This window comes from Struthio camelus, chromosome 4 (genome assembly GCF_040807025.1).
Source record: "Struthio camelus isolate bStrCam1 chromosome 4, bStrCam1.hap1, whole genome shotgun sequence".
Lineage (NCBI taxonomy): Eukaryota > Metazoa > Chordata > Aves > Struthioniformes > Struthionidae > Struthio > Struthio camelus.
Window position 1 is genome coordinate 26,466,712 of NC_090945.1, and position 23,857 is coordinate 26,490,568.

Sequence of the window (23,857 nt, forward strand, 5' to 3'; positions counted from 1 at the left end):
CGTGTGTGTGTGTGTGTGTGTGTGTGTGTGTTGTGGTTTCTTTCCTAAATCATTGCTTGCAGGAGCTCTCTCTCTCTAAGAAGAGGTGGGATGAAGGATTCAAGGGAAAAAGCAACAAGAAGAACCCACTAATTTGTTTAGCGCTAAATAAATGGAGATAATGGCATCAATATTGATACTGCCGTGGGACAAAGGCAACATTTGGGTTTTTAGTCGATATTTGGCTGATACCACTAACTGTTTTGTAACCAGCCTCATCAGAATACCTAATTAACTCCTCCTTGCAAGAGTGAACTGTCCTTGCTGAAAGTTTGATTTGTAGCTCTTTCTTTCTTACTACATCTTCTTAGCTGTTTTTTGTGAATATGTGATGATCCAGCATCACTAATACAGTAACTGGAATGGACTTTTCAGGTGCTAGGAACTAGACTGTTTTTTTAACTGTTGTTTTTGTCAACGATACACCGTTGTTGATTTTGTAGAAAGTTTGCAAAGAAGATATAGAATACCCCAGTCTTTTAATGATGGATCTTAATGCTGAAGTGCAGCCTAGAAGAGACTGCTCGAAAAGGGAGTCATGGCGAATCCCCCTAGCACCACACAACGTAGGGGGGTTCCTTTTGTGCACAAAGTCCTCTCGTTAGGCTGGCAAACCAGGATGCTGCTGTGATTTAATGTTTATGATAAATGATAGATTCTCATGGATTATCGATTTGGGCAGGAAGTGAGCTTTCTCGTTATCAGATCTTTCTATGAGTTCGTGTGCCTCTCTGAGCACATTTCCAGAACTTCCTCGCTCCTGACAGAGGTGTTCTACAGCCTTAAAAACTGTTCAGGCATGTTATGAGAATGCCGCCCGTTAAAATTGTTTAACCACTGTGACTAGTAAAACCATGGTTTTATTAGCCACTTGTGTACTCTCATAACCACCTGCCTTCCACTTCTTTTCTTCCTTCTCTCTCTCTCTCCCCGCTCTTCATGCTCTACCAGATATATAAACACAAAAACTTCTCTGCTGCTGTACTGCGACTTGAAGGAAACAGATACCTGTTTCCAGCTGTAGAGATATCAGTAAGGCATCGCTTCTCTGCAGGTTGTGTCTGGTCACAAAGCACGTCATGGGATGTGGCTAATATCTTTACAGGCATGTTATTTGCCAGTGCGAAAGGAAGAGTTCCCAAACTGCATAACTTTCTGTTATGATCGTTTTTCTTATTTCTTCTTGTTTCTCTTCCCTTTTTTCTTTTTTTTAATTAAATAATAAAGAGTGACAGCATGACTGCCTAAAGCACATGTGCAGCAACGCTGAGCTGGCTGTAAGGCAACCAGCTGGAAGCATGTCAGAGAGTGACAGGGCCTACACGACTGAACTAAAGCCGCAGCAGTGGTTGCAGGTGGGTGAGAGCAGTCTCCCTGCTGAACTAGCTTCTCAGGCTCATTTGTCTTACAGGCTTTGGGAACTAGCAGATCTCCTTAGGTGATCTCGTGTGACCTAGATAGGCATGTTCCCAAGGAAGTGCAGCAAGAATCAAGGGGTTCGTGGTCCATTATTTGTTTATATGATCTGTGAATTATGCTCGGCATTGGCTATGAATTGTGGAAATGTTTGAAGGCAGGAGGTGAAACCGTGTTTAAAAACAAAATAAAAAAAAAAGAGAATAATAATAAACAGTAAACTGATAGATCCCACTGAAATTATTTCTCTCTTTTCCTTTTAAATATGTTCTTCTCCTGGTGCAATGAAGGCATATGAGATAGCTCTCAAGGTTAGTACACTGAGTTTAAGACAGATTCACATTAATGTTTTCAAGTTCCTGACCCTTACATTTTTAATGGAAAGCCTCCCTCCGAGCATTTTTTTTGAAACACTTGAATTCATTGTTCCTATTTTCCTTGTACTGTTTTCACCTTAAAAGTGTCCTAACGCTCTAGTATTTTACATAGAATGTTATTATTTTTACTAGGAAATTTTATGTATGGTAATAATAAATCTATAAAAATAAGATTGACGTCACATTGCACGCTGCCTACTTGTGTATGTATGTTCTGTGTTCATTCAGATTTACAGTTAGTTTAAAGAGACATAATCTTTTATTTACCCATAGAGACTACTTACTTTCCTCTGATTGGTGTACATTTATCTAACTTCTGCAGCAGGTTATGAAGATGAGGAACCTGATCTTACTTTACATCCCTCTCTCTTTGAAGCAAATCATCCTGATTCAGTGAATGCTTGTATTGATTTCGGTTGCCCTGCTTCTCGGTTTCATTAGGATGATAGCACAACCAGGCAGAGGGGCTAACTCAGATCAGCAAGGTCCGAAGGATTCCGCCCAAATGTGAAATATCTTTTGATGTTGGGGCATGCTGTCATAATAGTCAGCGCCACTTGCTTTATTTGTAACTGCCTTGCTAATTAATATGTGCACTATTAAAGTAAACATTTGTATACTGAGCTGCAATGGTAAATACCAACATCCCAATCTGAGGCACCTCGCTGAGCTCCGTTTCAAGTCAGTGGGAGTTTGAGATCGCCTTCACCAGGGATGGGGCTGTGATGATTGATTTCAGCAGAAGCAGCATCTGATCCTGAAAATCTTACCACCATATGGCATTGCCACGAGGGAGAGAGGCTGTGCTGGCAACTGCAGAACGTGCTTCATGTTTTGGTAGTACACGTGAAAACTGTTAAGGGAGCACTGCTGAGCCCTGTGGATAGGGGTCAATTAGTCAGGGCCTCCGAGGAAGCAAGTTCCCTTTCGCCTATCTAGCTTTGAATTACATGCATAAGTTAAGTGACTACATGAAGGAATTGAGTAGCGTGAGGAGGTTCGGAAAAAGTTGATAAGGAACAGACAGCTAACCTGACCCAAGTGGCTAACTGCAAGGTCAAAAGAAAGACCACCTTGTAGTCTGCGTTGTCGTTCTTCACTGAAAGGTGACTTTATGGCAGCACTTCTTGCCTCCCTGCTGCTGCCTCATAGCCCTCTGCTTGGGTGAGGCTCCCGCGTGTTAAACACTGTAAGAGCAGGCAAAAGGCAGTTCCTGTCCCCAGGCGTTTACAGCTGAAGCAAGAACGGCGCGGTCCGCTCCCAGTGCGGTTCAAGTTGGTTTTCAGCTGTAAAGCCCTGATTGGTCCTGCATGAAAGATTGATCTTTTCCTTGTGTGTGCCTGTTGTACCCTGCTCTTGTTTCTTCGTTTCCAGGAGTGAACTCCTGAAGAGATACGTTCTTGATAGCGAGTCCTTGGTGCTGGAATTCACTTCTTGCAGCGCATGTGCCTCTGCACGTGGTGACACTGCAGTGCTGTCTCTCTGGTTTCAAAAATGGCACACGTTCTTGTGGTGACGGTATTGGCAGAGTGGAGGAGACAAGAGGCGGGGAGAGGTTTGACTTTTGTTGCGTGTTTGCGGCAGTTTTTGTCATGTTCATCCAAATTTTACGTATCTGGGATAAACATACATTCAGCAACGAGTCTTCCTTTTGACCCTGGAGATTTTTGGGGACGACACGTAAGACAAGGACTCCTTCTCCCACCTCTGGCAGGGGCCAGAGCACCTGCAGGCATCTTTGCTCACCGGGTCCTGATCTCCATAGCTTGGCAATGTCATTGAAGCTATTTGGCTTTCTGCTTTAGGATCAAGTCCTGCAAGGTGGGAATGTCTTCATATTACAGTGAAGTTGGTGGGAGACACGGGGTCGAGGAAGACGCTGAGAGCCCTGCACAGCTGGGCTTTTGCTCTCCTTAGAGTTCTGGCGCACTACAGAGCGTGGAAAACTAGTGCCAAGGTGAAAAGCCTAGTGCGACTCTGAAACAGGGCTGGATGTAGTCTATTTTACTATTTCATGTTTTGTTGTTTCCTCTTCTTCCCGTCACAGTTAAAAAGCAAAGAGACTGCCAAAACCACATAATATCTATGTTCAAACTGGAATATGTATTATATAAACTACTATTTGAAATAGTGCAATGGCATTTGTATTTTGTGAAAGGGGGACAAATTCACATGTTTTCTTCGAGTGAAGTTTCTCCTGCCTAAAGAAATCTCATGGTAGTGAGATTTGGCACTGAACTGAACCAAATTTTAAGGAATTCAGCAAAAATTACATGGCAGTCAAGGGTTTAACAGCCTCCTTCATAGAAACACTACTTTCTGCTTACCTTGAAAACTGCTTGCTTTAAATCATTGAACTCTGATTGTTTGCCAGTGGAATTGACCATATGGTAAGAGAGGACAACTCTTTATAACAGCTCTATGTCCTGATTGCACTGAATAGTTCTTTGTACGTTTTCCTAAAAACTGCTACAGACGATACAGTTAGGTGTCAGGATTTTGCACCAGACTTGGGAGTTTACAGTCCATTTTTGTAAAAGCTGACATGATGATGATGGATGCATAATGTTTAGGCTGGACAAGTTGCATGGGTCATGAGAAATAGGATGAATGACGCCAGAGTTTTTTCTGGGGCAGTCATAAGCAAAATGAGTATATATTTTTTTCAAATCATCTAAGTACCTTTGTAATTTGTATTTCAGTCTGAGGTGCATGGAAGCCAGTGGGATTCTGACTCCTATGTCAGCTGCAGCACTTTTGGAAAATCTTACCAGTTCTGTGTTTGTACAAAATGTTGTGGGCTGAACACCTCCTTCCTTATTCATAGAAGGAGTCTTGTTTAAGTTGGTAGTTATGTGAATATCGTGTTATAGCCTGCTCGCTGAGGTGGCTAACAGAGAGTAACAGCTGAGGAGCGACTTTCTCAGTTTTAGTTTGCCTGTACATGTATTTTCATACCATTGTTTTGTTGGGCCTCTTTCCATACAATTCTGTGTGCTAGGTGAACGTTTAACGCCTTTACTGAAGTCAGGGAAGACTTTTCTTGGTTGGAGAATGAGTTAGGATCTCAGATAGTGGTCTCTTTTGAGTAGCAACATCCTGGTACTGCTGTAGGAAGTTTTTGGTTTTAGAAGAAATGGGCTTTGGAGAGTTAAATGAAAGAGAGATAGTAGTTACTCTGTATCATACAATTGATGCGTAACAGTGGCTGAGTCAATATCCTTTCCAAATGTCTTTAAAATGTATCAATAAAAGGAAAACTAGTAGTCTTCAGACTCTTTACATTTATGTATTTTAAGGGTTAGGCTTGGTAAGTGGAATATTTCTAAGCAGGCAAACCTAGAAGGTACACCTTAAAGTCTCATCAAATACTGCATAATCCTTTTGATCATTGGTTGCAATGTGAAGCGGCTGCGACTGTATAGGGAAAGGTTTCGAGTAAGCTTTTCTGGTGTACCCCAGTGAGTTAGGAGAATTAAGAAAGTAACTCAGGTCTCCGTAAGTCAGTCTCTGGGACTTAGCCTCTATTGCTAACAATTCCGATGTCACCTACTGTTTGCTTAAAAATTGCCAAGAGATACCATGTTTTCTGAGGAATAGTACCATCTGAAGAAAGTATTTCTCTGTTTCTGTAGCGCCTGTATTTTCTGATAGCTCATCTACTTTGAATGATCATGCTGAACTACAATATCTTGAAGCATGTGGTTTAATTTGACAGTTTTTGCTATTTGGGAGCCCAGCCTGTTGTGTCTGTCTTTTCTCTTCTTTTGGGTACCTTTATTGTTTTCCACAGTCATATCTTGTTTAATCACCTCCAAACACCTGTCCTGAAATTGAATTACTCTGCGGCGTAATCTAAAGTCTTCTCCCATTTCAGCATCCTGTGCTTTCTGTTGTTTGTTGAGTTATGTTGCACCATACTTCAGATGCGACAGCCATTTAATAATGTTGAAGCCTTAGCTCTGCAGGGGCTAAAAAGATCCCAGCAGGCTTGTTAACTTCTACTCTCAGACATTATGGGAAATATTTTCTCCTCCCTGGAGTTCCTAGGCTTCCTCTTAATTAAGACCATAAAAATCCATAGCCAGGTATGTGTTAAGCCTGTTGAATTCTTTGTAGTTTTCCAAAGTTTCTACCTTTCTTCATATTTAACCAGATACTACAGTGCCAAGTGAAACACGAGAACTTAAAAGGAATAAAGCCAGCCTGGGTCATGCTGGATACTGCAGCCTTAATGGGCAGCAAACTCGCCAAATCCCTTTTTATTTAATAGAGTTTTAGTCTTTCCTCTGCTCTGCTTAGCATTTTTGTTTATTTCAGTCTCTGAAATGTTAGACATTTTAAAACTGTGCGCCTCTCCCATCTCAGGCCAGTATTCCTTTCAGCTCCAGACTGCCTCGGCCCTGGACTATGTTGTATTTCTGTGTAGGATCATCATTAGCTGATATCAACCGTCATTTGACTAAGAGTTAGTGGGAAAGAGAGGAGAGAGATTTTTCAAAGAAGGAAATTACTCAGTGATTTAGAAAGTGGAGAAGCAGGATTAGAATTTGAGGTGAAGAGAGGAACTTAATAAATACTGGAAAATTATGAGTTCAGGACGGATATCACTTAATATGTGAGGCCAGAGAAGGAAGAAAGAACGCCATGGCAGCGAGCTCAAACAGAGAAGGAAGCGTGAGAGGCTCCAGGCTGGCTGTAACATGCAAAGCCTCAGTGAGGGGGTGCCTGCTCCTCAAAGCAGTGCCTCCGTGATCATGGGACAGAGTGACAAAGTACAGGAGATGATCTGCTGTCAGGAAGGGTAAAATGGCAGTGGGTCACCGGTGGTAAGAAGAAAGCAGAATGCACATTTTGCTGTGGGCAGGAGGTCTGCCCTTAGCAGTTGAGGTAAGGTGGTTCCAGAACTCATCAGTAGTTGTCTTCCCAGAACTTCCCTGAGGAGAGGCTGAGCCTTCAGACACCAGAAGGGGACTTCAAAGACGACGATCAGGGCTTTCCACATGCTGTAGTTGATAGTGAGATCCAGTTTCTTTAATTCATTTTTTAAATCGAGTAGGATTTATGGAGAGGTTCTGGATACTGGGGTGAGCATGTGGCATGGGAGGAGTTACATGATCCGAACAAGTTGTTCAAATGCCAAGGAAATGATGAAGGCATACGTACTGTCAAGCTGACAAATGTGAAAGAGGGAGGTGATGCTAGCAAATGAAAGACTGAAAATGATGATTTTGTTGCTCGAGGACTGCTGGGGCTTATGGGTGTCCTAGGTGGTGTGCAATGTGTGTCTTAGAGAAGCTGGAGTATACTGACATCTTGTCAATCTGCACTTTGTTAACACAAATAATGTGTTCCATCACCATAAATGAAATACCCTAAGATGCAGAGGTGTTATATCGGTTGTGACTCAGTAACATCCATCCTTCTGCAAATCCTAAGTGCTGGGTGGGGACACAGGCATGGTGCACTGACCCTAACAGTTACAGTCTCAGAAAAGAGCTAAAGAGCTCTACACATCTGTGTACAAAGTGCAGGAGGGCAAAGCATGATAATCATGGTGCAGTTAAGAGGTCAGAAATGGAAAAAGGGAAGCAGGGAGTGCATTTTGTTAAATATATGATCTCCCACGTGGGTGGTATAGTCAAACAAAAGCCGTCGGTTTTAGAGTGGGCAAAAGACGAGAAATGTATTTGGAAGGGTCATGGGTCCGAATAGCTAGCCACCAGTGAGTGGGTGGGAAAGGAATTGATGACACAAGCTTAGTAATGAAATAAAACCTGTTCCCCTCTAAATCACCAGTTCCTCTCAGCCCTGGGAGGCAGTGATCGCAGTCAGCTGGTTGCTTGGAAGGTGATGCAAAATAAATTGGAGGTCAAAATCCAACGGAGGTGACAGTGTCACAAAAGTAACACTGAGATGAGTGTTAATTGTCATCCTTGAAAATTTCAGAAGGCATACCAGGGAATGAATGGTGTTCAGAGCCATTTACGGTCTTGAACGTTTTTCCCTCCAGTCAGGAATTGTAGTGACCTGCTGTATAGGGGTTTGTGTTGCTGCTCCTCTCTTTGTATCCAGTCTGAGGATACACTGTGCTTGCTGGCTCCAAGAGAGCCAAGCTGGCACCTACAATAAGTCCTAGGCATTGACTGAAAGTACTCCTTCAGTCCAGGTAATTTACTGAGTATTGCATCTAGGTTTTTTTTATTTTTAATTTTTTTTGGAAAGTCTTGTGGAAAAGAAAACAAACATGCAGAGGCCAAGCATGTAAGGTGTGTATTTTTCACTGGCTCTTTTATCAGCAGCATGTGAAAAATCCCAAAGGACAGAAGCAGTTAGCTAATCAATGAAGCATCGTAGCTGATTTTAGGTTCCATGTAGGAGAAAAAGATGCTGAAGGCAGCGCATCTCTAGAGGAAAGCGGTTTAAATTTAGGTCTGGCACTGAGAACCATGCCTCCCCTTTGTTTGGCCACCAGTTCATAAGAGATTACTGTACCCTGGAGCAGCAGTTTTGAGGATGATAGAGATGTCAGACTTTGAGTGCAAAGGCTTGTACCACCGGATGACGAACCAACAGGGATTCCTCATTAATGGAATGAATGTTAACGAGAATAAATCTGTTTGTGAACTTGTGTGTGTAGCAGGGGAGAATAAATGATAGGGACTGAGGGATGGTTTTCACCGGGATTGGATAAGAGAGGAGGTGAGTGACAGTGTGTGTGAGAGAGAGGGAGGTCTATGCACACCCGTGCATCTGTTGCAGAGGAAGGAAGGCACATTTCTAGTTGATACGCTGTGATAGAAGAAAGTCAGAAGAAGTAACGAGGCAGGTCCCAGGCGAAAGCAGAAAGTGAGCAGTGGTGTGGATATTTCATTGTTAATGTCTTTTGCAGTGTAGCATTTTGGGTATTTTGTTGCATGATGGCAACAAACCTGCGTCCAGTCATTTCTTTATAAAACTGTTCTCAGTGATGGAGGTTTCTGCTTTACGCTAAAAAAAGTTTGGCTATTTTATACTAATCCCCGCAGTGAGTTTGAGACTGCTGAGTGACAGATCTTGTGACCTGCTTAGCGTCAGTCCTGGCTCTGAAGTGATACTCTGTTTTAGAGCTTGTACTAGCCCTTCCCCATCCCTTAGAAAAGCCAGAGACAGGCCAGACTTACCTGCTGAGAGGCCAGGCACACAGAACCAACAGAAGCACTCCTTCATCTTCTTCGAGGCCTTCAGCTGCTGCTGAAATGCAAATAGTAAACAAAAAAAGCGCAATCTTCACCATCAGCTGAATAACCGCTATAGAGGGCATAGCAGCTCCGTCCTCAGGTGTAGAGATAGCTGAAAAACAGTAGGAATTGAAAGAACTGCTTGAAAGGGATACAGGAAGAGAGTAAGAAACTTCAGTCACTTTGACCCCAGAATGATGCAGCCCACTAACCTAAAAACCCAAACTGCTGATGTCTTCCCTTCTACGTTTGCCAGGAGGCTTTTAAGAGCTCCCGTTGGCAGCCAGCAGGGAGGTGGCTGCACAGTCACAGGCGAGCAGAGGAGTTCCTGACCCAGCTTGTCCGGAGCTGCCAGCCCTGCGTGCAGGGTGCCAGGCACGGCCAAGCCGGCTGCTCCCCTCGGGAGCAAGCGGGCCGGCAGAGGTGGAAACTTGGCTCTGTCCTGCAGCTTTCCGGCCAAAAGAGCTGTGCTGGCACAAGGGAGAGAGCGTGCTAGAAAACGGTGGCAGCCAATTACTCCCAGCCTTGGAAGGAGGAGAGGAGATTTGTTCCTTTCCAGGGCTCGTCCTGCTTCCTGGAGTGACACTTGTGCATGCCAGCCTTAATACAAGGCAGCGCTTAGAGGCTCAATCTGGCCCTCAGGGATTTCAAGGCAGATTGTAATGTATGTGAGTGGTTTCGCTAAAGCTAGCGCGACCGTAGCTGTAGGTGCTCACCAACATGGAAAGTGGCTCCATCACTAATATTTCATGGGACTAAACTGTTTTTCTTTGATAATGTTAGTCCTGATTTCTTATGTTTTCTGATCCGTATTTGCCGTCTGTTTTTCCCAATGGTGTTATGCAGTTTTAGATCAAAAATTGACCCGTTCCTCAAATTTAATCTCATATAGAAAGTGAAAAAAATTAATATATAAAATAAACGATGATGTGCACTGAATGTAAATGAGAGACATGTTTGCTTATTCTTTCTCCTGTGGAGAAATACATTATTTCTCAAATTATTCCTATTGATTTAGTTGGGGAGCTACTGCCTACTGCTGATGGTGAGTCCAAGAGGCAGGATCTGGCCCTATAGTGACAGGTCTTTAGTCCTCCAGTTACCATAGGCACAAATCCTTTATTCCCCAGCTAGCCCCACTGAAGTCTCCTGAGGTTGTTAGCTGAGTAAGTTATTGGAGAGGAGTTAGGCTTTCAAAACATGGCCCCAAATTAGTAGTTCATTTTTTGAGTTTCTATTTGTAGTATCCTGTGGCAGAAGTTTACTTTTCACTTTGTGGGGTTGGTGGCAGAGAAAGTCAAATGAGTTTCCTAATCTGGTATGTTCTAAATCTGGTTTGTGTCAAATACAGCATGAAAGATATGCAGTGCAAGTGGAAAAATAACTGCCAGCAAACAGATCCATGTCCTCTCAGAGCAAATAAAACTGACTTTTGAAATAAATGTTAAATCTCATCCTTAGTATGACGCGAGACAGGTCTGTAGCTCAGGTATGGTAAGAGATGTTTTAACTTGGGTTGTTAAAACAAACTCACCACTGAGTTTCTCACCTGACGTCCTCATCCTTTTTTATCTAGCAAATCCAGTAATAAGCTAGTTATTAGAGAACATCCGTTACAGCGTAACGCATCCGGTGAGTGGGACTGCAGCGTCCATGGGTAGTCAGGGATTTTGGCAGAGGTGAGGTGTGACAGCTTCGTGGACTGTTTCACACCTTGCCCAGAGGCCACAGCATCTCTCCTGTGGGCCTGAGGTTTTGTGGGAAGCTGCCAGCACAGAAGGAAGCCGACTGCTGCAACGCAGAGCTCTCCCCATACCAGCTAGTGCAAAAATGTGCTGAAGCCGTAAAACTTGCAGGAGCGTCGCCTCATCCCTGAGCAGCTGCAGGCGTCCCTCTCGCTGTCGGCCTGGTTCAGTAGGACCTCCACAACCAACCTACCTTGAGGGCAGGTAGAGGAGTCGCCGGGAGAAACGTGCTGTTCACTGGACTAGACGTTTCCCTTCCTTTCACATTTCCAGGGTATAGAAGGTTGGGAATTCACACACTTTTTTTTCTGCCCCCAAGCCTGCTCGCCCGAAGAAAAACATTCAAGGAAGCTGTGTGAGCTGAATTTGAGCATTAGGAGCTTTTCCCCAAAGTCACTGCTGTAGGTAATGCATATTTATGAGAAGAACAAAGTGGGCCATAGATAATTTTAAAGGCTGCTTTCCTCTCAGGGTGGTTCAGCATTTAAGCAAGGAGGAGGGGAGATGCTATCCAGACCACAGGCTGGCAGAGCAGTCTTTGCAGTCTTGCAAAGCGTGGGTGTCACTCACCCATCTCTGCAGGACTTCATTTGCCCCTGCCACTCCTCCTCTGCGTGGGATGGCAGCACCCAAGGGAGTGCGTTAGCGTGGGTCAGGAGATGGTGTCTGTCTGTAGGGATGCCAGAGCATCTCCATGAGAGAGACAGCCCTGGTGCAGTGACGAGGCTGTGCCTCTACCTTCACGCATGTGCTTTCGCGCCCAGCTGTTGGCTGGGGAAGGATTTTTGCTGAGAAGGAATTTCGCCTCCGTTATCTGTAGCCACGTTGCCCTTATGTTTCCTAGGAGAGCTAGAAGAAAAAGAAAATATGAAAGGAGAGCAGTTTTGGGCAGAAGGGGAATTTGAGGGTGGAAAGTGACTTTTGGAGCACATGGATCTGCACCAGACTCTGGACAGTTTCTGTATGAACAGCTGTATGTGTATATCAGACATAACTTCCATTGGGATCAAGCTGTCCCCTAAATTAGCTTGAGCACTGGAAATATAAGGCATGGCTTGGAGGAAGGATCAGGACATTTACTGTCTCACTGTTGTGACTCTCTGCTCTTCTCAGACATTCTTGTGACTTTTATGACATTGACTAGGTCTGTAGCCCACGTTCACAAATGCGTAAGAAAAGTATATAGTTAGGGGTTTATGACTAGTGGGTGCTCAATGTCTGCTCTTGGGCTGCTGATTGATTCACATTGCATTTCATGCAGGGACCAAGACTTTCCAGCTGGACTTTTTTGCCATCATGTAGCACCAGATTTCTCTGTCTCTGATCAGACGTATACAGAACATTGTGAGCCAAATTTTATGCCATACACTCACTGGCTTAAGCTCCAAATTGCACCTCTCACGGAAGGAATTTCAGGAAGGGATCATCCTCCAGTGTGAGAGACTCCAGAGTGTCTGTGAAGCCATTGTTACGGTCATTTTTCCCTATGCGGCTGGCACCAGTCCAGCTGCTTTGGGAAATACAGGAAAATCCACCTGTTTCATTTGTGTTGCCATTTGAGTCTGGGATTAATTAAGGAAGAAGTTCCTTCACTCCTGTCTGTTTTTGCAGTCATGTAGGTCTTTGTAAAGACAGTGTCAGGTAGCCCAAATCTCCTTGAGCACACCTCAGCTGCAATGTACTTCCCAAAGGGCCTCTGTTGAGTTGGCTTGTTTCAGCCAGGACTTCTCCAAAGGAAGGAGAAGTTCCATATCGGGGCTACAACTTGCTATAGCCAGTGTGAGAGTTTGCTTCTATGAGAACAGGATTTTTGCTCAAGATTCAAACATCAGACTATTCTTACGTAATGCAACATCTTTAAGCGTTGGTAAAGTATTAGGGCATAATCATGTAGCTCTCTACTGAATTGTATTATCCTATTTTATTTTCAAATGTGGTTCACTTCTCCGCAAGTGATTCCTTAGCCTTACAGAAAATAATAACAAAGATGACGTATGCTGAGTCTTACATACGCAGCTATGAATTTGTTCTGCACCCGAAGCACCAGTATACATAGCAGGAGCGATTGACTTTCTTGACTTGTGATCTACGTACCAAATCTTCCAGGCGGCTGGCGAGCTGTGAGACTCAGACAGCCGAGGAGAGGGATGTCTCCAAAAAGTTTCATAGGCGTGAGATGACAGTGGCTCTTGCTGCTCCCCCAAGGGATGGGGCTGAGCTGGGCAAGCCGATGGGCCTCGGGGTGGCCCATGGGTGCCAGCTCCAGCAGCCCCACAGCCTGGCACCCAACGCCTTGCCAGCGTGGCCCCCAGTGATCGCTCCGTTGGTCACCCCAGTCTGTGGGAGACATTATACTTTAATGAATGCTTTGGCTGCAAAAATACAGAGCCCTAATGTCAAAATGGAGTCTCTGGTGACAAATTTACAGCATCTGTCATTTTGCTGTTTTAACCTGTTGTAAGTGCGTGCATGCACGCACATATATAGAGGGCCTGCTTTGGAGTTACTGGGCTTTTTTCTGCTTGGGGTGACCAGAACAGATACATATGGTTTTTCCTCTACTGCTTTATTTAAGGGTATTTCACTGTTTTGTTGTGTTTGTTTGCCTTTTTTACCTTCTCCTGGAGCCAAAGAACGTAACGCTCTTGGTTCTCTATGTGAAATTGATTTTTCAGGAATACAGTTAAAATACAAAATTTCAAATGTCTGAGCTACTCCTACTTCTGTAGCAAACTCAGTTTGCAATGAAAGTTGGCACGAAGAAAAACGGAGCAGAAAGTTTTAAGCTTGAAGGTCATTTCTTATCAGGTTGCATAGGGATAAATTCTCACAAACCGCATGCTTTATAGCGTTACCTGTTAGGAGCAGCCAGGGCTGCAGGTTTCAGCGTTTCCTCCTGGGAGCGAGGCTGCTGTTTGTCAGTATTTGCACCGGCAGGAGCAGCGAAGGCTGCCTTAAACAATGCTGATCAGCTCCAGTTGTGCTGCTGGCTCCCCTCCCCTTCCAGGGGAATCTATCTTCCCTGTCACTCAGGATAATGGTTTCCTGCAAGCCAAACTGAGATCCAGAAACTCGTCGTAATCTCGCCGAGGGTTTGATTCCCCAGCTGGGACTCTTGCATTTATACAACCAGAAGGTGGATGGTCATTGCACTTAAGCTTATACATTGGTGTGCTGAGCCACTAAATGGGCTGAAAGATCTCTTTCGGTCTTGAAATAACCTTGAGTCTCATAGTGGTAAAATCAAAGGATTTCATCCCATAAATTGGTTTTGATTTCACTTGAGCCACCTGTTCTATTTTAAAAGCTTTTTGTTTAAGCATAGATTAATAATTCATTCCCAAATTGGGGGTTAGTGCAATGGATATTTAATTGTAAATGTATATCTTTAATTAGAACTTTGTATGCAGATGCAAAATTCCTTATCTTGTAGTTTTTCTAAAGCACACGTATCAAACCACAGCTTTGCCCTTCAAAAATATTATTCTGTGTATTTAAAGGTCTAAATGACCTTTCAATCAGACATTGCACCTTTGCTTCCAGCTGATATGACAGTGTCTGACAGTAAGTCAGCCTGACGCTGCAAGAAAATAAATAAAGGTAATTTCAGTCTCTATTTTTTAAATCAATCTATCTATCTGTGTTTTTTTGTATAGGTAGTTGGACCCATAGAAGAATACTGCATTTAGTTTTCAGGTGAAGACAATACATTAAGTTTAATACATTTGCAATGTTTGGCTCTTCTCTTGAAATTGATTTAGACTTGCAATTGTTCGCTGTTGGTCTGAACTCGAGCTTCTTTTACAGCCAACTTCTTTATAAATTATAAATCTGTATATCTCACTTACTGTCAGCAGCCATCTTACAGCCCACACAGAACGGCGTGGCTGGTCTAGCAATTGTATCAGCGCTCCTCAGCCTACCTGGGAGGGAAGGTTTTGCTTTGCCTTGTCATTATTTGCGCTTACACTAGATGCACCTAACTGGGTGCAGTAGGGACCGGTAAAGATGGATATGAGCAATTCCTACCCTGGAACACTGAGCAAACTTTGCTGTTCCGGGGGGATTTTATTCAACGAGCTGGTTCGTTGTCTTTGGAAGTTAATTTTCAGATGATTTATTAAACTTTCAAATTCACAGAGAGGTCCTGGATCTTGAATGCCGTAGTTCAGAATTGTGGTGACACAGCAGAAGTATTTTTGTCTCTGGTACTTCTGCGGGCATGAGTGTTAAACGTTAACAATAAGAGAAGCCCTGCTCCCTTTTCATGCAGCTTTTTCAGAAGGAAGAGCCGTGTGCTGCTTGAGCCTGGATGTGACGGCATGAGCTACTTTTGCAACAAAAAATATTTGCCATACTAATGAGCAGTTCTGCAGAATTTTGAAAGAAATATTCAGGCGTGGAGCACAACACCCACTGTATGTTCTAGGGTACCTGTTTTCTTGGGCTTTTATGGGCAAAACAAGATAATGCTTAAAAAGTCCTCCCTAAGACAAAAATTAAAGAATACCTTCAGAAGGGAGCATGATAATTATTTATAACTTCAGCAAAATCAGGAAGAACTCTTTTCTAGCCAGTATTTGTTTGCTGTTTCCTAGGGTTTTGATTCTAGGGGAATTTCACCGTGTGTGACCCTACTGTTTGTGGACACTTGGTAATGAAACAAGTGCTTGCAAGCTGAGCCGGACTGACACAAGGTTGTCTCTGGGCTTGCTCTTGCTCTGTCTGTGCTCAGTGTATGGTCATTAATTCCGGTGGGGATACAAAGAGAAACATAGGGGTCTGGATGCACAGGGTTTTTTCCTTAAGGGCACTTTGATCATCTTTTGACTTTGAAGGAAAGTGAGGGCAAGAGGTAGCTCCCAGAAATCACATAGCAGCTTGCACCTCAGGGCCTCCAGCTCTTACGTGTTATTATACTTTAATGCTCTGAAAGGAATTTGCCTGTACGCAAACATGTATGAAGGTGTGGAAATACAAGTGGATACTTTTTGCAGGGGGACAGACAGCAGACGGAGCAGGGAGAGAGGCTAGCCACGCTGAAAATAGACTATTTCTGTGTAAGGCCAAGGCCCGAATGGAAGTAGGAGGGCAGTCCCCACCAAGTCAGCAGGGTATTTTCCTCGCCTAAAGTCAAGTATATGCTTAAGTGCTTTCTGCCTTACATCCTGAACGTGCAATGAGTTGACCAGCCTGAGGTTTGAAGATGTGCGCCTCTGCTCCCAAGATGCAGGCAGCGCATACATCGCTTCACGCGGCATGCTTTCTGAATGATAGAGCAATGCCTTCCTTACTCCTAGAGCGAAAGAAGCACTCTTGCCAAAGTGCCTGAATCACCTACAAAAACACCAAACCATAACGCCGCATCCCATATGCCATGACATAGTCCAACCAAAATTGTGTGGTTATTCTGAAAGCATTTTCTATTTGCCACTAGATATTTTTATAACAACATTTACATTTACATGATTACCTTGTTTAACTAAGGAGGAGAGAGCCTGTTAGGTGTGCTATATATTGAGAAAGATTATATATAGTCCTTGAATGGCATGTGTTTAGAGAAAGGATGTTTCTATCAATTGTCAAGCTATATGAGGCATCGTGTTATTCCTGAATAACTGAAAATATGGCTAAAATGTAAAGGAAAAACAACAACTAGAAGAAATCGAATATTATAATGCCACAAAAGAAAGCTTAACTTGTTTTCTTGCTTTTTTTTTAGAGAACACCTGTTCCCAGCGCTGAAGCATTCCGATGGTTCTTTTAAGCAGTAGTGTATCTTATTTTCAAGGCAGTCCGAAGTGAATGGCAAGCTAAAGTCTTGTTTTAAGAAACTGCTTAGTCCACCATTGAAGAATATACTCAGATACTATTTTCATTTATGTATAGGGGTTTCCTCAAAAACAAACCACAAAAATCTGGGAGCCTGGGGAATTGGCCAGTTTATTCACATTCAGTACACTGATTCTTTCTTTGATGTAACTTAGCTATTCTAGTGAAGTTGTTGTCTATTTTTAAAGTGGCTGTAAAAAAAAAAAAAGTTTGGGTAAACCCCTGCTATAAAGTCATGTATCTTTGAAAAGTAACATATCTATACTTCATTTTCAAATATATGTGTTTCAGTACTGTAAACTGTACAGATAGCAGCTTGTATTTTGTGTGTTTAGACACAAGGAGACAATCATGTCTGAGCATCTATGGAGATTAACGGTTTGTACACAATGGTGTGGTTCTGCGAGTTAAATCCGGAGCAATAAATTCTAGCTTTAAATATTATTTTGCTAGTTGTTTAGCAGCAGCAGCAACAGCAGCACTGTTTTACCATGCATCCTTCCATAGAGACTTGATGCCAAGTTTTACACAATAAAAAGATTATGACGCATCTAGCAATTACCTTCCGTCGTGGTGTTGTATGAGGGAAAGACATAAAATTTAAAAGTAATCTTTCGAGCGCTATACTAGAGTAGTTTGCATTGCTTCCAAAAGAGCTTTACAGAAGGGTATCTCTCCACAAATGCTGTATGGTGTTTGGCTTGCTTTTTTGACTGTGCTGTAAGGTGGAGTGCACAGCATAGGTGGACGTGCAAAACCAGTCATCTGTAGAGAGTTTGTTCTAGGATACGAAATGAAATGAGTACGAGACCTTAGGAAAAGTGATAACTCAGTCAAATTACCCTCCATCTGTGAGTTCTTGTGTGAGGTTTTCAGTCAACGGAGTAAATATTTTATAAAGTTGAATGCAATATTTTTGTTCCACATGGAGTTCTTCTTCACAATTAAGCGAGTTATGACATTTAGACTGGTTTGGGTCTCACTTGCAGTTGTGCTCGTTTGAGAGCCTGGATATTTTGGGGGGGGTATAAAAATTAACTGTTTTTTTTTAATTTACAAAGAATGAGCGCTTCTTGCACGCACGTCTTGGTCCACTGATCTTGGTTTTGTTGAGCCGCTGGTCCCTTAGGTCCTCACGGGAAGGCTCTGCTATTCTTCTTCCTGCTCTTGCTACATAGATAAAATGTTTGCTCCTTGAAAAGGCAGTTGACGGAGGGATGTAACTCACATGTCATAAAAGATATGGAAGATACTGAACGTAGGGATACTTAATACCAGTTGATCATCATTTTTTATTGCTTGGCTTCGTCATACCACTCATGAGTGAAAAGGCCATCCCATCAAAGAAAAAGAATGCTGTTGTGCCATGTATTTGATATATTTATTACTTTACACAAGATAGGACTATCAGTAGTTTCACAGACAAGGTGCTGAGCGCAGAAATACCCGGTTAATGGTGCGCAGAGCGTTTACACCTCATGTTATTTCAGCCCTGTCTCTGTTCCCTGCTTGTTTTTCCCGTCTGTGGGCCCTGAGCGACCCTTGCGCAGGCGCCGCGCGCCGGATGGCTGGGAGCGCTGGGGCGCAGTGCGTGGGCTCCCAGGGGGTGCCGGCTTTCGCAGGGCAGGGAACACGCCAGGCTGGTGGCTGGCGGGAACGGCCCGCATCCCCTGCCCAGGCACAGAGAGGAGAGATCTCCTGGGGTCGGACATGTGCCAGCCAGGCCGGGCGGAGCGGAGTGGGTTGGGGACAACCATGGGGGAACATGGGGCGGCCGGGCCACGGCATGCACCGGCGTCCCGGACTTAGGGCCCACGCACACATCTACGTGACATCACATACGCGATTTCAGCAATGAAATGTCACCTTTGAAATGCTTCTGTCATGTTCCCCCTCTTACGGTTTGTAAGAGGCGGTCGGTTGAATAACCATACGAAAAGCTTTACCTCTGCTCATCTGGCAGCTTTGTACGGACTTTTTTTTTTTGGTTTGGGACTTTTGGGTTAGGGCCTCTGCTGTTTCCTGCTGGACCAATAAGAACTCTGTAAGGTCTTCTCTACCAAAACGTTGATCGATTTATAAACTGAAGCCTTATTTGCACATCTGGCTGGTAAACTTGCCTTGCTTTTTGGAAAATTGTGATTGCTCTTACAGAAGTAGAGACAAAATTAAGTTCAGGCTACATTAGGTGTACAAAGATATTCATAGCAATGTACTTAACTGTCTAATACCCTAATGTTGCATGTCTTGATGTGGTTTCTTTTTTTGTTTCGTCATTTTGTTTTAAAGAACTGATGAATCTGTATATTGTAATTGTGGTGTTTTACATGTCAATTCAAAATTGTTAAAACAAACAAGCAAACCTGTTAATTATTAAAAACAAACAAGAGTTGATTTTTCTTTGATTTCCCCGTACGGTTTTCATTTTGGATATTGTTCCTTTACGTCATCATATTTTTAGATTTTGGTATAGCAGTATTTATATGATGTAGTGCGCATAGAGCGTTTTGATTAGTGGTGTTTGAAGAAGGAAATCCCTTTCTGGCCTCTCTCTCTCTCTCTCCCTTCCCCTCCCCTCCTCCCCACACGTTATATACATATTTGTAAATCAGATTATTGTCAAGTTCTAATTACCAAATTTGTGCTTTTCACAAGGTCCAAAAATATTTTCCGGTATGAAAATTTGTATTCTTCGGTGTCTTTCATTCTCACAATGCAAAATAAAAAAAAAATGCAGAACGTAATCTTGCAGTTTTCTAGGCGTGAGCACTAAGCCTAGTAGCAGCATTTTTGCCATACCCCAGATAAACTTATGAAAAACAGTAAGGCTGAAAGGGAGGCGCACATACGCATTCTGGGAATTAATAACAGACCCTCCCTAAGAGAAGAAATACTCCCTTTCTGTACAGAACCCCTGGTATGTAAGTCATACAATTAATGTTAAAGAATATGAAGTCTTCAAATGGGCTATATCTGTAATCAAATAATGAAGAAAGTAAGTAGTTAAATGAACATACCATTCAGGGTCGAATACATTCAGCAAAAAGCAGTAGTGGGTCTTTGATCATGGTTAGATGCATAGTGATATCAAACAGTGGGTTCTCATGTAACAGCTAAATGTTTCAGATTTTGTTTTTATTAAATTTGGCAGTTTCACGCTGAGCTCTACTGTATTCTTAGTGAATAAAAGACAGCTCCTGTGTTAGAAAGTACTCCATTTTCACAATTGCAGGGAACTAAGAGGTTTTTTCCAGAAACGTGGGCCACAGAAATGTACTCCTTTCACAGTGTTCTCCTATTTCTGAACTGTGCAGTTATCTATTAAATTTTCTAATAGATATTTGTGTAAGGTGTATGTATGCTTGTGCAATTATGGAAAAAAACAGTTTTGGAAAACAGTGTATTTATTAAAAAAAAAAAATCACTTATGGGGCATGTACAAAACTGTATAAAAACATTCAATTTGCCCAGTAAAGTTGTTTTTGTGATATTTCTGTGTTGTTGAATAAAGGACTTTAGTATTCAAAATATCTCTCTTTTTCCATAAACAGGTTTTGTTTGTGGGATCTTAAACAATGAAAACCTCTTTTTAAAAAAAAAAGCATCCTCCAAAAAAGCAAGAAGGTCCAAATGCTGACCTCTATCATGCATGTGGGAATGAATGCTTATGAAGTGACGGTACTATAGCTGCCAAAAGGATTCCTTCGCAATTGGCAATTGATGGAAACCCCATAAGTTGTATATGTGAAGGTAACGTTGGACTCTGCGTTTTTTAAGACAGCAGAAAGAACAACCGCCTTTTGAAGACTAGGAATGTTATGTTCAGATTTTGAGGCTATGAAAAGGTTAGTGAAAGAGAAACAAGACGGATTGCAGAAAAGCCTTCAAACCTTTAATGCAGACCTCTGTTGTATAATAAAAGCACCGTAGTGAGGGTGGTGTGATAAATTAGCAGCTAGCTTCATAGGGAAAGGCATACGAAGGTGAAATTTCATCTCTAGCTCTTGCAACAAACAGTAGTCCTGAGATTAGATGATCGTGTTGCTGTTGGAGTATTTGGGATTATGAATATGGTTTATGAGAGGACAGCAATAATATTTTACTCCTGGTTTTACTGCTTCTCAGTTCAAAGTTCTGCTCTTTACCTGCCTCATAAACTACCTGTGGAAAAAGGAAACAGCTTCCTGTTTTCATTGTAAATCCCCCTTCTAGTTACAGACATTAGAACAACTTCAGATAGGTAGGAAAGGTTGTGACTGTGCTGATAGCACATCACCTGATTTTGGTGATATTTCTGTTAACATTCCTTTAAGAAACATAATGCCTGGTCCTATGTGCTGAAACAGGATTATGAAAGGGTTTGGAATACAAGGTAGATCATTTGGTCGGTGAGAGTCCTTCAGTGCCAACTGGTTTTCCAGGGTCGGGGGGCCTCTGTGTGTCCTTTTGCTTTTTTTTTTTTTTTTCCTAGGGAAGCAACAAAAATGAAAGGAATAGAAGTGGATTTTTCATTGATCCTGTCTTCGCTCGTTGAAACCTGTAAGGATGTATGTTCTTGTGAGACGCAGACCACTCATTAGACAATGCCAAGAGTGAATCTTGAGTACTTTTTGAAGAGGAGGAAAAGGGCTGCCAAGCTGCTCAGGCATAGTCAGTGATGTGTCTGGATTAAATATAGACTCCTCATGGAGGAAATACACTCATTTTGTGAGATGGTCGATTTGGGAGCAGGAAGAGGTCTCCGAGTTCCTATACCTTTAATGCTTTCTCTTTCAACGTTTTTTCCCTTGAGTATTGTTTTATACTAGCCTGACTGAAAATGTCCCTCGGCTCTGGAGAAATGCTCATTGCAGATAGGAGCCTTGCAGTTAAAAACTACCTCTACCTTTTTATAGCTTTTATTTTTTCATTTTGAAAACCTAAAAAAAAAAAAAAAGCAGGTAATTCTTCAAAGCCAAAAATGACAAACTCCTTATTGGGCCTGTTAAGAGGAAGGAAAATACCCTTTTTGCATGGAAGCTCAGTTCTTCTAGGATATGTTGGACTCCGTTGTTCTTCACCACTAGCCAGTTCAGCTCTCTGTGATATTTCTCCAAGGAACAAGTCTGAAATTACAAATGATCTAATGATATGGGGCCCCGTGCCTTCTGGGAGGTCCTAGCCCTCCTCAGATTACCGTGGTCTTTACTAGAAACCTTGTGAATTTGGACCATGTTATATAGGTGACTTAGTTGCAAGTTCTCCCTTATTTCTCTGTAAGGATTAACTCTGTCACCAGTGTGTAGTGAGCATGGGCAGATAGCCCTGAAATCTGCGAAGGTAAGAAAGACATCTTCTTGGTAATAACTGTAGAACGTATGATAAAGTTTAAGACTACTGGAGCTATTGAAGTGGAGAAAAAAGGCATTTTTCAGCACCAGCAAAGATGGCAAGATCTGATCCCACTTTTGCTTTGACTCTGTTTGGTTCCTTTGGCAAGGAGCAAGATGGGCATGCTGGGCTGGGGAGCTGGGTCCTTCGGAAAGGTAGTTCTGCCCAAGACAGTGAGAATGCTGGAAATGTGTGTAGCAAACTGTAATCCTTTCCCTCAGGGGTCTAGACTGCCTCAAGAAGCTGTGATGTTCAAGAATTAAGTATTTCTGTTATTAACTTCTAAGTTTTTGATCTGTATTACAGGATCATGGCATTATTCTTTATTTTATTAGCAGGAATAGTTTGTAGTGCTACTGCCCACTCTCCGGGAAAGGGCTTTTACAAATTAACCCTAATGGATTAATTTCCCCTAAAACTTTGAAGATACTTCTTAGTCTAACATGACTTCCGCCTAAGAGAGGTCCTACATTTGGGGGTCCGTTGATCTGTACATAAGCCTCCTTTGAGTTGTACAGTCAAGGAGCTTTACTAGGGAATAATTTAGCAGAATTCTGGTAGAGAGGTCTGCGGATGTCAAGATGTCAACCAAAGTCCGATTCATTATTCAGTGTGGTTCTGCCCAGTTTAGTTTATAACACTTATAAGCATCCTGTGTCTGAGAAGAAAACGCCCTTTTTCCCTTATTCCTTTAAATCTACCCTTTTTACAGGGTAGCATTAGCTGTCTCCACTTCTTCAGGTAAAACCATTAGGAGAAATACATCTCTTGTTTGCTAGCCGTTTTCTGTTGGAAAGAGAGAGAGAAGAGTTTGCCCAGGTCGGAAACTCCTGTTGTTTGCCCCAAACTCCCAACACGGGGTCTGTCTGTCAGCTGTAACTTGTGAGTAAGGTCGATACCTCAGCTTGCAGCTCAGACACAACCCTAAAGGAAACCAACAGCAAAGTAAACCGGACACAGTAGGGAACACACAGAGAAGTTAGTGCCAGAGAAGTCCAGCACTCCTTCCCCATCCGCTTATATACGAGTTTGGATCAGGTTGGCTCTACCCAGGAGATAGGAAAACCTCCCCAGATCTGGTGAGCAGGTAGCATATTAGAGGATTTTAAGGGAGAAAGGTTCATGCACTGATTCCTCGAGTGAGTTGATGTAGGGAGCTAAGTGATCTTGAGCCACATGTCTTGCATTAACTTCCGAATTCTGGTTGTGAACCTCTGAGACCACCAGGCTTTCTGAGAAGTAGCCGGACTTGTTGAACATATTTAGTCTCTCATGTGCCTCCATTTTAATACTCATACCTAGAGACTGATAGTTAATTTGACCAGCTGATATGTGGACTGAGAATGTATTGTTTAATACAGAATTATGAACAACTGGCTTTCAACCTGTTTTTGGAGAATTAGTGGGTTAATAACCTGATCTAAAGGAATCTGTCGCCCACATTAGGAACTGTGAATCTACTTATTGCTTTCTGATACTCTGCTCTGAGTTGTTTTGCCTTTTTGTCCTTATTGTTTGCATTCTTAGAACTGATTTGCCTTTTCGAAGCTATGCCATGTGATCTGATGATTAATTTTTGTGAGCATTCATAAACTCTAACCTCTGGCTGACTCGGTATATTTTTATGCTATGCTCCATAAACACTCATTCATTTCTTATGATTACTGTGTGGAAACAGACTTTTACAGGTTAATAAACTTGAATTTGAACTGGATGAAAAGTTTCCTTGTGTCAATTCTTTCCTGTTTTTAGGAAAAACAAAAACAAAAACAAAATGGAGGCATAAAGTTACAGGCTTCAACTTGATTTCACCAGATCTCTGTAGTTGTCCCCACAGATGCTTTCGCTGGTAAACTCA

The 23,857-nt window shown here is 42.6% G+C and overlaps 1 protein-coding gene across 7 annotated transcripts in view; it reads left to right on the top strand.

Annotated features, from left to right (window-relative positions):
- The window catches only part of LOC138067160 (uncharacterized), a 249,788-nt gene that overhangs the window by 151,069 nt on the left and 74,862 nt on the right, over positions 1–23,857 (top strand). For 4 of the 7 annotated variants that reach the window (XR_011140898.1, XR_011140891.1, XR_011140899.1 and 1 more), the window contains one exon: positions 16,520–23,719. The exons of 2 other annotated variants lie outside the window; for them this stretch is intronic. Coding sequence is in view for 2 of the 5 variants with exons in the window: in XM_068941981.1 (XP_068798082.1) it covers positions 16,520–16,564 (45 nt within the window). In the remaining 3 variants the exon portion in view is untranslated. Of the gene's footprint in view, positions 1–16,519; positions 23,720–23,857 lie in introns of those variants that run through there. One more of the 7 variants, XM_068941982.1, reaches the window with a different exon arrangement.